Raw genomic sequence first — 14,580 nt, forward strand, 5'->3', positions numbered from 1 at the left:
TGTATTTAATATTCATCAAGGGAAAACCTGAAGCTTTTCAGCATCTGGGTTTGGTTTTGGTTCAAATTTCTCCGTGTCCAGGTTTATGATACATTCATAGATGATGCTTATATTGTTGTACATGACTGATTGTGAATAACCTTAAGCAGGCAGTCATACAAAATTTATACACTTTGGACCAACTGCTTAATTTGTGAAATATTTTGCCTGATCTTCACAGCTAAGGGAGTTATAGCATTGTCTTTTCATAGATGAAACCCAGCATTTCCTAAGAGATAGAACCAAGCCGCAGGCCTGAGATGTTGGTCCTGTAGTCAGTCTCTGTGCTTCTGTGCGAGTCTCATTTTCTTATTTCTTTTCCTTCTGACCTGTCTTCTGCTTAACTTATCTTAGCTCTTTTATAATATTTTAAAAGTTCCAGGATATGTAGAAATATTTTGAAAACTTCCAAAAACCATCATGGTTCCCAAGAATGATAAAAGTCAGCCACAGCCTTTTACTGTGATGCAAGGTTCGCTTTACTGGATAGCGCTTTGTTATTTAAAACCCATTTCACAGCTCTTTCCTAAAAACAATACAAGCTGTAAAGTAACTATGAACAATACTCATAGTCTGAAAGAGATATTATAGAACCACAAAGGAGTCAGTCACACTAACTGAGCAATGGACATCTGATCTCACTTAATTGAAGCCCATTTGATATAAAATATTATGAAGATACAGTTTTATCCCTCAAATCCCATGCTTAGAAGGTACAGTCAGACCTCAGCAGGGATCAGCTATCAAAAGGCATTGAGCCATTTTCTTCCCTTCTCCTTTAAAAAAAAATAATAATTCTTTGATCATGTTTTTCTTCCTCCGCTATTCCAAAATTCTTCCCAGGTTCCCACCCACCCAGCTTTATGTGTTCTCTTTCTCGCGCACCAAAAATAAAACAAAAATCCCCACAAAAACAAAAATCAAAAGAAATAAACAAAACACCAGACAAAAAAGAATGCCAAAATGAAGCCAAAAGTCCACCAAAGTAACATGGAGTCTGTTCTGTATTGACCCACTACTCCTAGGCATGGGCCCTGCTCTCAAGTGTGGTTGATACATGCAGTGGGCACTGAATTCGAGGAAACTGATTTCACTCTGCCACTAGGTATCAGTTGAAGTCTCTTAGCTTACGGGTGTGAGCCTGTGTATTCTCCTCTCTCTCAGTGCTGGACTCCCAATAGGTTTGCACTTGTGAAGGTCTTGTGTGTGCTGCCCCAGGCTCTCCCTTTCCTGTCCTACATGTTCCTCCTGCCCCGTCCTCTGCAGCACATTAGTGTGTATTTGAAAAGATAGCTGCTTCCCTCCTGTTTATGCCTGGTCTCTCCTCATAAAAGCCATCCCTGCTGCCCTGGGTGCACAGCCAAACACAGCAGTGCCATCCCAGCTTTCTATGTCCTTGGGCATTGGTATTTATGGACAGTGATGGCTTTGCCAAATCCCAATTCCAGGGGGAGTCTGGACAGGTTTAGCTTGAAACCTGGTGCAGACAGGTGGCAGGAAGTTCCTTATCATTGCCGCTCTGGATACTGTGAGAGTAATGGGTGTGGAAAGTACTTCCACAGAATGAGGTTTGTGTTATTGTGGTCTGGGGGTGTGGATTAGTATAGAGCTCTTGCTTAGCGTACACAAGGTTACAGGTCTGGACCCCGCATGGTAGAAACAGAATGGTCCAATCCTAATGCCTTTGTCAGTGTATATGCATATGTTATGATGGTGATTCTTTCCTCCAGAAAAGCTGTAATTAAACCAGGGTGTATTTTATAAAGAGCATCTCTTAGACTCATGTAACACTTGGTATTTTTTAAGTGTCTATCGTGTGTTAGATGCCTTTCATAATTAATGAAATTTACCTTCCAACTGGATAACCTATGATACTCCAAATTGACACAGGCAGAAGTTATTTGCCATCCTTGATCTACCTTCCAGCCAGCCACCATAAGACAGTGAGCTGTGTTATGTCGTTTGTTTTATGCCCTGGTCAGTGGTGCCCTAAAGCAGACATGTCCTGCCCATTGTTTGTTCCCAGGCCTGAAACAGGTTTTCAAAACTGTTAGGATAGTTGCTCCGTTGTGATTGGAGGGTGAAATAGCAGCATCGCTGTCTAATGGGCACCACACGAGTTGCCGTGAGTTAAGTAAGGTGAGATGTGAATATCCTTTTACCTTTGGGTAATGAAGTAAGGGAGTGGGCAGTCAGGAGCATTAAAGTAGCAAAAGAAACAGACGGTGGACAGAAGAGAATCCGCAAGGTTCAGATTCCCACTGTCAAGTTGTCTGAGAATATCCAGTTTTACTTTTGTTAAGCAGAACCATTTAATATAAAGTATTTTGTTTTTAAAAGTGCTTTGCTTTAATAGTTTATTTATTTTACATGAGCTTAAATAAGGTAAAGGAGCTCATTATTAGTATGTGTTTTTTTTAATAAATGCTTTGTTTTTTTTTAAACAGGAACAAGAATGGTAAGTCCAGCATCCTTGAGAAAACTCCTGGAATCTTGCAAAGATCTTTCCCTACTTGACGTGTCCTTCTGTTCCCAGATTGATAACAAGGCTGTGTTAGAGCTCAACGCGAGCTTTCCGAAAGTCTTCATAAAGAAGAGCTTTACTCAATGAGTTCATACTGCTCTGTCACTACAATCATGCTTTGGTGGCTTCTTGTGGGGGTGGCTCTTCTGTTTGTTTGGTTTTTATAATGATGAGAATTAAGACATTTATAGAATTTAAAGGAAAATGTAAAATTGTCCACTGAATCAAGTAAAAATGTAAAGAATGCTCTCTAAAATATTACAGCACTTTTCTTTAGGAATGTGTAATCTCTGATATTATTTCCCATTATGTTGATCAGTGGTATGCTTTAATCAGTAATTGTATGTTAAAGGAATAATATGGAAATATTCTAATTTATTTTAAAGGAATACTTTGAAAAATAAAGTGATCATAATATTTATGAAAAATAAAGTTGATTTTGCACATCTTTCTTTGTTAAGAATCTTTATTAAGCCTTATGACCTGGCAAGGGTGTTGCTTGTTACACAGACTGGGAGAGATGTTGAGAGTGAGAACACTGAAGTTATAGCTCAGCATCACAGTGCTTACCTCACGCTAAAGCACCGAAAAAGGAAGTGAAAAAAATCAGCTGGAGGGAGAGACTCGCTTTAATATAATTGTTTTGTTGTTGTTGACTTAGTTTAGTTATTTACTTTGACGCAAGGCTTTCCGTGTAACCCAGGCTGGCCTCAGACCCGGCATCAGAAGACTGCTTTTGCTTCTAAATGAGATTGTTTTCAAGCTGACATATTAATTGTTCAGCTGCAAAATTAGTAGTTTTCCCACTTTTATCTTATTTTTTCATATTTTTCTTTGACTGCTGGATATATAAAAACATAGGCAGATTCAAGTATAAGACATAAACTACTAACTGAAGTAGTTTTCTAACTGCTGAACAAGTGCCTTACAGATACATATGCCTTGGAGGCTTCGGGCTTCTCAGTTATTTGTATAACTATGTATATATGGATTCATTTATATTTTTCTATAATTCAAAACTTAAGTAATTAAAATTCAGCTGTAGTTCAGGATCAGGAGGAGGAGAGGAAAAATTTGTTACATAATGAATTTATTGAATTCTTTCTCCTCTTTAGAAAGTAGACAAAAATGCATTGTGGCATTCAGGGGCCCTATTAACCCTGTAGTATAACAGAGTTTTTCTACCCAACACAGAAATGTGATATTCTAATATCCACGTGCCCTGCAGTAATTCCGTCGGTTTGCGCTGTTTGATTATCCACTTAATTGTATTTTAATTTCAAATGCAGTTTCTGTGTCTGAACTGTCAGTTTCTTATTGCTCATTAGTTGAATGAGGCCAGCTAGTAGCTACCATGTTGGGCATGTGGATGAAGAACCTTCTCATCATTGCAAGAAGTGTTTGGATAGCAATAGTTGAAATGTTCTCATAGCATAATTCATTTACAAAAAGCGCATTATCAGACAGTATCTTCAGGCAGTTTGTAAGATACTCTCACTAGTACATATATAAGGGCACTTTTTCATTCAAAGGTGTTAAGCTACTAAATTTATACATAAGCAAATGGCAGGCATTCAGCATATATTTATTTAACAACTAATGTATGAATTTTGAGTTGTCACACTTTAAAAGTGTGAATATCATACATTACTATTACTGTGTTTATTCTTATTTAGATTCTAAGAATATAATATGAAATTTAAAGTAGTTAAGATGAACACAATCTCTCCATTGAAAGAGTATGAGAATCACCACCCTGTTCAAGCTACAGTGAGCTCTGCCTGGTCTTCTGTTTGATGGAAATAAGAATGCTGGGGAAGAGCTTGGTTGGCTTCCACCTTCATGCACCGGGACTTTATTTTTGTCTCTGAATGGATGTAAACATTTCTAATGTTTTATCCAATGAGTAGGAAATGTATAACTGATTACAAGCTCTTATCTTGAGCTAGCAGATTCCCTTTGCTAAATACTTACATGGCTGGCGCAAGGCACTGTACCAAGTTTGCGTTTCCTAATGCACTTCACCCTTGTTCTCAACCTGTGAAATCGATGCCATCGCTTACCCATACTACAGAGGAGAAAAGCATGCACAGGACGCTTGGTGAGTGTTGAAGACCGGCTGGTGACAAAGCCAGCATGCAAACCCAGGGCATTTAACCTGTGCCTTGGAAGTGTTCAGTGTGGCTTCTGCACTAGACTCGAGACCGGGAGACCTGTGGAAGAGCTACACAGCATCTATGGGATTTTGGGAGCTAAGAGGCCAAATGGAAACCTTCTTGCACATGGCTCTACTAATGGGAAGAGTTAAATACATAGAAAGATTTCACTCAATTTAGATTCAAAGTGTCCTATCATGGAATTTAATTCCAGAGACTGAGGAGGTAAAGAACCTAGCTAGCATGTGTGAGTTCCTGTGTTCAATCCCCACCCCACATGCACCATACACACACACACACACACACACACACACACACACACACACACACACACCGTGTTTATCTGCTGAGACTGTTCTATAATAAGAATTTGAGTGTAATTATATCTGTCCTTTTGAAGATACATGTTGCCAAATATTTCTTTACACAGGTAAGTGAGAAACAGTTTTTATAAAGCATATTCATTACCTGAAAGGAAGGCATTGATGAACTTTTGGTTAATTTTTTCCCTCTTGATAGGCTTCTTTTAGCACGTGCTAGATTAATCACTTCTAGCTGAAGGTTGGACAAAGACCCTCTACCAAATACTTAAGTGGATTTTGAAATCAGAAGTTACGTTTGCGTTTGTATTAAGCTCCTAACATGCTGGTCCAAATAATTTGAACTACAGCTTTATGTTTGTAGAGGTCCTGTCTACCTGTTGATAGTACACTGAGCTATGAGGAAACTAGATGTTTAAGTGTGTTCCACACATAATACTGTTTGCCCTAAAGTTTTTGGTTGAATTCGTTACAAAACACTATCAACTCTGTAGCAAAGGCTAAAATCAAAAGCCGTTCAGTATCATATTGACTATCTCATTCATTCTTACCGTAGATAAGGACATATCAGCCTTGAGTTCAAAACAAACAACTGCCATAAAACTATACTAAGCCAACGAACGAACTGCTCTGTGGGAGGGTAAAGCAGGGTGTTGGTTGCTTCAACATGGGAGACAAAGGAAGGCCATTCTTGCCATCCCTGGTTCTACAGCACAGGCTGAGTGAATTAGATGCTGAAAAGTATCTGCTGATGAATGGCACTGTAAATGAGCCCAGGTTGAAACTCCTTACATTTTCATAAAGTTTAAGCAACACTTTTGTACCACACAGCACCTCTGGTGACAGCTGTCCACAGCTTCGGCTACAGGTTGTGTGGAGCCCCACTTTCTTAGAAAATATTCTTGCCTGATAAGTTGTTCCATTACAAAAAAATCAAAGGCCATCCCTTCAGTCGTTCATTCCTGGCATTAATTCCTCAAATACGCTATAGTCCTTGATTTGTCCATACCCAAGGGAAGCCATTTTCCTTGTTTTTAATTGCTGTTACTGATTATTGATGTTCCTTGGTGTTCTCCATCCTTCAACTGCATTCTTAACTGCCAAAGTTAACTTGATAGTTAAGCAAGTTTATTCTGCACACATTTCTTCATCTGATAAAATAAAACACAAGTAAGTTATCACTGATAAAAAGACTTTTGTTGCTTTGTTAATGTTTCAGTCAACTGAGTTGAAATTTTCTTTTTATTATTGTATATTCTGTGGTAATAAATATCCTTGTTTTACAATTTTTTAGCAACTGAAACCTATGGATCAAAAATGTCTCTATGAGTGTTTGTTAATTCTAACACATAAAATTTTATTTTAGGTCATCCATTGTTTGATTGTATGTTAAATACTAAGCTTTGCCGTCTAATATTATAACAAATAATCTTTATTATTCTATGCCTTAAACACATGGTACTTACATTTTACTGATTTTCATGTTTTGATATTATGGATACTGGTGCTGAAAGTAAAAAGAAAAAAATATATTGATGATCTGTGAGGCACACACAGTGCTGAAGATTGCAACTTGGTCATTAGAGTTTATAGTGTGCCACACAGCTAGGCAAAAATGACAAGAGCATGCAGTACAAGCTCCATCTAATCCCCTCGGCACCACCTCAGATGTGCCATTTGCGTGTGAAGGTAATTGTAGACAATGTGTAGCCAGGCTACAAATAAACTTTATTTGTAGCCAGAAGAACTTGAATTTCCTGGGGTTTCGTGTGTTACAAATTAAAAATTCTTTTAACATGCAGGTATTGCAGTTATTAACTTGTGAGGCAGTATTGTGACTCTCTCCCTAGGATGTTTGCCTCCTGAGTGCCAAGATTAAAGATGCTAGCCACCATGCCTTGCCTTTCTTTTTTATAAACTGAAGTTAAGCCTCTTCTTAGCCCTGATCTTTCTCATTTTTCCATTTAGATCTTAAAATATAAAATTCACAACTATTAGAAAAAAACTAATGTATTTACTATAATGCCTAATGATTATAGCTTCTGGTCATTAAAATTTGAAGACAAATAAATGACTACTCAGCTTTTTATGTAACTGACAAAGTTTTGTAGTATTATTAGTGTTTAAGTGGGGAAAGGAAAATTAATTGTGAACATATTTCATTTCTATAAGGTTTGCCACAAATACACTAAAGCCTTAAAACTTTTATTTGCTGGTCCTTGATGTGGTTCATGTCATCCCTGGGTAGGACTGTCGGCTTTCTCCCTCCTTTAAAGCTTGCATGGTATCTTCTGATGAAGCCAGTTCTTAGAAAAAGGACATTCAGGTCAGTTCCAGCTCAGGTGTCTCTGGGCCCCGTGCTAAAGTGTATGGTGTCTTGAGCTTAATTTCCACCTCTGAGGGGGCAAATAAGGGCAATAGCAGCAGACTTTGTGTTTGAGGAGTCTTTTGGACAGTCTGGCTAACAACTCAAAGGAAGGCTTCTCAAGTCTAGTATTGGAGTTTTTGTTAGATAGTCTTTGGTTCTTGGTAGCAACATGATAACCCTAAGGGTGTAGAAGTGGCACACACACGTTTATCCAACACTTCTCTAATGACATCATGGATATGGGAGGAAAATCGACACGCACTACTTTACTGAATATAATCCCTAACAACAGTCAAAACGTGTCCTTATATCTACACATAAGTGTACTCCTAACCCCTCGTCAAGGAAACGTGTCCTTGCAACAGAAAAAGACCAAAACAGAAAACCACAACCAACCAAAATAGAGTTGTAGAGGCCATCCCATTTTCAGGGGAACATCAAAGAAGAGGGGAGAGAAAGATGGAAAAAGCCAGATCAGAGTTTGTTGTGAGATTGTCTCCTAGTGATGTCAGAACCTACACCCATAAAGTCTCACCAACATAATTGTCTGAACATGAGCTGAATAAAGGCGATGTGAGTGCCAAAGTGGATTTGGAACACCCCACAAGGTCATAACCCTACTCAAAGTACTAAAAACAATCACTGGATACTGAGGACAGGAGAAATCATCTTCTGAGTGGAAGAACACAGTTTAGTAATACATGGTAAACCCTCAGGACATGCATAAAGTAACATTATACACACTGAGCAAGTTATATCTAGGAATACACACACACATATATATGTATATAGATAAACAAAAATTACATGTATGTGTGTGGAACAAAAATTAATGGCAAAGAAGGGCATGAATTTGAAAGGGAGCATGGAGGGAGAAAAGGTAAATGAGAAATTTAACATCTTCTTTTACTTACTTGCTTTATATTCTGCTTACTGCCCTCCGCCCGGTCACCTCCACCCCAAAGTCTTGTATGTGCAAGCAAATGAAGCAGGAAGGAGCATCAGTAAGACTCACACATGCCTGCTGTATGTCTTAGTGATGGGTGTTTGGAGTTTGTTTGGAGTTTGACATTGTAGAGAGCATTACTGTTAGCAGACTTTTTAATATTTTTTAATATTTTTTATTATTACGTATTTTCCTCAATTACATTTAGAATGCTATCCCAAAAGTCTCCCATACCCTCCCCCCCACTTCCCTACCCACCCATTCCCATTTTTTGGCCCTGGCATTCCCCTGTACTGGGGCATATAAAGTTTGCAAGTCCAATGGGCCTCTCTTTCCAGTGATGGCCGACTAGGCCATCTTTTGATACATATGCAGCTAGAGTCAAGAGCTCCGGGGTACTGGTTAGTTCATAATGTTGTTCCACCTATAGGGTTGCAGATCTCTTTAGCTCCTTGGATACTTTCTCTAGCTCCTCCATTGGGGGCGCTGTGCTCCATCCAATAGCTGACTGTGAGCATCTACTTATGTGTTTGCTAGGCCCCGGCCTAGTCTCACAAGAGACAGCCATATCAGAGTTCTTTCAGCAAAATCTTGCTAGTGTATGCAATGGTGTCATCGTTTGGAGGCTAATTATGGGATGGGTCTCTGGATATGGCAGTCTCTAGATGGTCCATTCTTTTGTCTCAGCTCCAAACTTTGTCTCTGTAACTCCTTCCATGGGTGATTGTTTCCAATTTTGCAAAACACATGAAACTGAAGAAGAACGAAGACTTTTTAAATTTTTAAGCTGTTTTTCAGCATTATGTTTAGTTTCTTTTAGCACATTAGATGCAGTATGTCAGATCCTTCAGTGCCAATCACTGCCTTGTTTGCGTGCTGACTATATATTGTTACATTCCTGGTTTTCACCTGTAACTGTTAGGAGAGCTAGCCCTCTGTCAAAGGTCGTTACATTAATCACAAATCAAAAGAGTTATATGTTTTATATAAGCATTGGTGGCGTTCAGGGTTTTGTTTGTTTGTTTTGTTTTTTGCCTCTACACAGTAAACAGTACATTTAAAATACTTGCTTATAAATGTGACTATTACATGTAAGGTTTTCATATTTGGCTTTTTTTTTAGATGAAAAGGGTGTTTCTATCAGAGCTGATACTTTGACAGGTTGTGTTTCAATGTGTTTTATAAAGTGATAAAAGAGTGGCAACATCACTATAAAAACAATTGAAAAGCATTACAGCAATACCATCATATGATGCGAAACACTATAGACTATACAAAACCCCACTTCTGTTGGAGGGAAGGTTCTGTGCAGATAATTAGAAGATGTTCTGAATTTTGTTTGCAAATACTGTCCTTGTCTAATCGTTTCCATTGTGGTGTGTATTTTGGAATAACAGGTATCAGTGTCTCACTGGCTCACGTGTGAAGCTGATCAATTCAGGACACTTTAGAATGTAACAGAAGGTATGGGGAAACAGATTTGTATTACAGCCTTTATGGACAAGACACCACCTTTTAAACCATGGCTCATGATATGTAATTAAATGTGAGAACTTACAAATGTGCAAACACCAAATGCTAAGTCAAGATCAAGTGTGCTTTGAGTCTTTGGTGTTTCTAGCCCTGATTAGCCAGGCTGCATTGTGTACATGTCCCTGCAGATTTAGTTCTGAACACACACGAGCTCTTAGTGCTGTGAGTGTCGCCATACTAACCAATCCCAACCAAAACTGCCAGGAGCACCTTGGTGAGGATTCCAGACTGTTGCATGCTGAGTTAGTGATTTTACGGTGCAGAGGCATTTTCTGCCTTTATAGAAAACGATGATAAAATTACAGAGAATAAGGATTTTCAATATCCTGTCATTCCTTAGTATATAAGTATTAGACTAGTATATCTTTAAATTGTACCAAAATGTTTGATTTTTTTTTTTAACAATTGTTTGAGTTGCTCACCAATTTCATACAAAATCATTAAACATATTATAGTTTGGGATTAAAATAAAATTTCCAACTATGTCTAAAATGACCTGAAATGTACCTCACCTTCTTTGTACTATGCATTTACATGAAGCAATCTTCTCAGGATTGATAATTATTAAATAAAAAATTTGGCCTGGCTTGATGGTGCACACCCTTAATTCCAGCACTCAGAGGCAGAAGCAGGTGTATTTTTGTAAGTTCTAGGCCAGCCTGATCTACAAAGCAAGTTCTAGACAGAGAAACCCTATCCTATAATTTTTTTTTAAAGTCAGTTCTTAGAAATGTGGAAGATGATGCAGCATCAAATATCATCTGAGTTTTAATTCTTTATGTAAAAATAAGCAATCACATTCATCTTACTGGTATGTGACATTGGCTCTCAATAAATAATAAAATCATTTACAGAATAAGTTTAAAATAAATTTATTTATGATTTATTCATTATCAGTAAATGTTTGACTTGTTTACTCAGTTTATATACCACTATACACTTGGACTCACAGAAAAATTTCTGAGGTGCAAAGAGAGTCACCGGTGCAAAGCTTTTTAGAATTGCTGATCTAGAAGAGGATAGCCACGGACTATATGGAGTGGTATCATCTGCAGCCATGCTTTCTAAACTCTTACTGTGTGGTTCTGGCACTAAATAAACTTTAAATGAGTTTTCAGGAGTATTTCTTTGTACCTTCTTAGTGATTAAATTTTCCTGTAGTTTGTAAACTTACCCTTCAGTTAAGGTTTGATATAATATTGTCTTCCCTTTAGTTTAATAATGTATCAGGGTGGGGCTTGGAGAGAGGGCTCAGCTGTCACTGCCACCCACTGCAGAGGACATGACTTCAGTTCCCCACAACCACATAACAGTTCAAAGGCCTCTGTAACTCCATATCTGGACAATGTGACACTTTCTTCTGGCCTTCATGAGCCACAGGCAATGGTGAGCAGACACACATGTAGGTGAACACTTAACAAAATGAAAATAAATATTTGTTTAAAATATTTATTTTAGGAAGAAACAAAACTCTTCATAATTAATTATGCTGTTATTCCAAAAGCTTTATTCGTGAGCAAACTCCTGGTGAGTGAGGATGGAGTGAACGGCGTACAGTAAGCAGCTGTACATCTATTTGGTCTGGATAGTGATAGTTTTGTGCCTGGCACAGGTCGGGGTAGATCCAGTGAGAATTTTTCAGAATTTGTGTGTGTCCAGAAGAAACTCCACATATTTGATTTTACTTTTGGTATCTTAAACCAAACCACAGCCTAAGAATTGGGAACGTCTACAGGAACTTCTGTACCACCTGATAGATTTTACATCTCCATGTAGCATCTTGCTGTTAAGCTGCTTTAATTGAGAGTTATTTGTTGTGCTAGTCCACAAGCTAATTCAATCATCAATTGTATAATAGAAAAGAGGAAAACAGGTTGGGGGTTGATTTTTTGATTGGTGACGGTTCTTAATGTTTAATATGTAACATAACTTTTAAAGTATCATGAAAACAACTAACATTTGTTTTTGTAAAGTCTAGGAACAAAGGAGAAGGGCAATTTCTTCTGAGAATTGTTTCTTCCAAAACAGTCATATTTATGTGTGGTCACAAATGTTTATACATATGCAACTAATTCAAGTCTCTCCAGTAAACATGTGTTTATTTTGTTAGGTCTTTTGGCATGGGAGGTCATTTCTGCTATGATTATGAGTACTTATGAGTTCCTGATCGGAATACAACAGAGGCCTGAAAACTGTTAATACACAGCTCTGGCCCAATGTTCTTGCTTGAGACATTTTAGCTGTCAGATACTCTAAGAAAAATTCATGCTTCTTGAAAATGGGGTAACTTTAAGAGTTCTAAAAAGAACTCTACCCAGTACAGCCCCAAATAAACAATCCTAAGTCCTTATAATTGACAAAATCAGAAGGCTTTACAGTGTGTATTCTCTGTCAGTGGTATTTGTATGACCACGTGCAGTTGCGCAACAAAGAGAAAAATGATTTGGATCATGGAGGAGAGCTGTCCTTTTTTTCTATTGTGAACATCTTCCAATTTCCACCTGCACACAGCTTGCCACTGTCAGTGTTCTTGTTCCCTCCTCTGGGTGCATTGGTTTTCCCAGGCTTAGACGGTAAGTGCTTCCAGCATCCCATCAGACTGCATTATTCGGAGCCTTACGTTCTCTTTATTTTTAACAGCCATTCGTGTTAGTTGTCAACCCCCAGCCTGAAACCCCCCTACATAACCCAAATTTGGCTGACTTAAAAAGTATTTTAGACGTTTAAGCAACAAATGTTAAAGAAGCTGTGATGGTTAGTCTTGGTTGTCAACCCAGCTGGACCTGGGATCAACTTAGAGACATGCCTCTGACTGGGTCTGTAAGGGCATTTTCTGTGAAGGACAAGACCTGCGGGCACCAGATCTACAGGGGTCAGAGGGAAAAGCAATGTGCACCTGCTGCCACTGCCACCCTGCTCGCTGACATCAATACCCAGCTTCAGCAGACTTCAAGGCCTGTTGGCAAAGGTACTTGTTCCCACAGATCATGGAGAAACCAGAAACGGCAAGCATGAGGGGTTGTCTTTTTTATAGAAAAGATGTATAACCTGTTCTTCTACCCAGAAGGCTGGAAATTGGAAGTAATTAATAACCTGGTGATCTGTGCTGTTTGAAGGGCCAGGCCATATCAAGCTCCCACAACCAGAACCAGAGGTACTTACATAGCCTAGAGGCCCATTACATTATCTGTATAACCAGGGGCTTCCCAAATATTCCACAACCAGAACTGGAGGTGGCTAATAGCCCAGATGACCTCTATATGACCAGGACTATGCTTGCATGCTTACCCCCAACCACTGCTTGCTGCTAACTATAAAGCCTTGCCCCGATAGATATTCAGGACTCTCCCACCGCCCAAACTGTCCTGCATGATGATGGCGTGTTGGAGGGGCCCCGAGATAGCTCAAGTACAATAAAGACCCTGCTGTGAGTTGCATCAGATTGCCTCTTGTCTGTGTTTTGGGGGGAATCACCAACATTTCCCTGGCACTACAATTTCACAGCCATTGCTCTTCTGAGTTGACATTAACTGGCGCCAGGTCTCCACCGCCACTGAAGTTCTTAAACATTCATCTCATAATTTCTGGGAATAGCCATAATAAGATAGGCAGCTTTGTGCAAGTCCTGGCATTATTGGTAGTCAAGTGGCCCTTCAAAGTTTCTGGAATTCTATGCCATTGGATATATTTGGAGAAACAAAAAGAAAAATAATTCTGAAACATATTCAGTAATTATCTGAAGAAAATGAAGACTAAAGAGATGCTTGGAAAAACTGTATGGAGAAGCAAATTCTTTGTGCTGAAATCTAACATAAATATGTCAATTGTCAGGCCATTGTATGTTTGTGGGCTTGTACGTTATTTTTGAAAAGCCCCCTATGTTTCCATTGTTTGAAGTTTTTCATTGACTTTGAAAATTGTATCCCTAGATAAATTGTGACATTTCCTTTCTACATGTTGGCCCAATTTTACATTTTGGAATTGTCAGATAGATTCATTACTCCTATTTCTAAACACAAATGACCATAATTCAAATATGTATCATGTAGCAGGCTCTGAGCTACATAAAAACATTCTATCACTAATATACTTGGAGGCACATTGATATTTATATATGCACTTTTATAAGGAAGATTTTGGTCTTGGATTTCATCTTTTTTACCTTTGATAGCTTTCTACTCTGACATTAGGTCTTTGGTTCAGGCTTAAAGAGGCCTATTTACAAGTAGGTTTCATTAGAAACAGTGAGTAGAAACCTAAAATGTCCAGAGGTGTTAAACAGAGGTGTCTCTTTCATAAGTGTGGCATGCCTCTCTTATGCTGCTGTAGCTCCTGTACAGAGAACAGTTCAAGTTCATTTAAATGTCACCTGTGACTTAGTATTGTATAGAAAATTTGTCCCTGTGATGGCAGAGAATGGAAAACAACAGGAATGGATGGCAAAGACTCTAAGTCATTGGTTCTCAGCCTTCCTAATGGTGGGGCCAATGCTCATTTTGCAGTGACTCAAGCCATAAAATTTTGTTACTACTTAATAACTATAATTTTGCTATCATTATGAATCATCATGCAAACACCTAATATGCAGACCTTCTGACATGTGACCTCAAAGAGGTCACAACCTACAAGTTGAGAACCCCTGCTCTAAGTGGATAGAGTGTTTCTTAGGCCTGTTCAGATTCTATTGGCCCAAT

At 38.5% G+C, this 14,580-nt stretch overlaps 1 protein-coding gene across 6 annotated transcripts in view; it reads left to right on the forward strand.

Annotated features, from left to right (window-relative positions):
• Positions 1 to 3,011, forward strand: part of Fbxl4 (F-box and leucine-rich repeat protein 4) — a 76,566-nt gene extending 73,555 nt beyond the window's left edge. For 3 of the 6 annotated variants that reach the window (NR_104378.1, NR_104380.1, NM_172988.4), the window contains exon 9: positions 2,487 to 3,011. Coding sequence is in view for 3 of the 6 variants with exons in the window: in NM_172988.4 (NP_766576.1) it covers positions 2,487 to 2,650 (164 nt within the window). In the remaining 3 variants the exon portion in view is untranslated. Of the gene's footprint in view, positions 1 to 2,065; positions 2,463 to 2,486 lie in introns of those variants that run through there. The other 3 variants (NR_104379.1, XM_006537953.3, XM_017320233.2) reach the window with 3 other exon arrangements.
• Positions 3,012 to 14,580: the final 11,569 nt, after the last annotated feature.

This window comes from Mus musculus, chromosome 4 (assembly GCF_000001635.26).
Source record: "Mus musculus strain C57BL/6J chromosome 4, GRCm38.p6 C57BL/6J".
Lineage (NCBI taxonomy): Eukaryota > Metazoa > Chordata > Mammalia > Rodentia > Muridae > Mus > Mus musculus.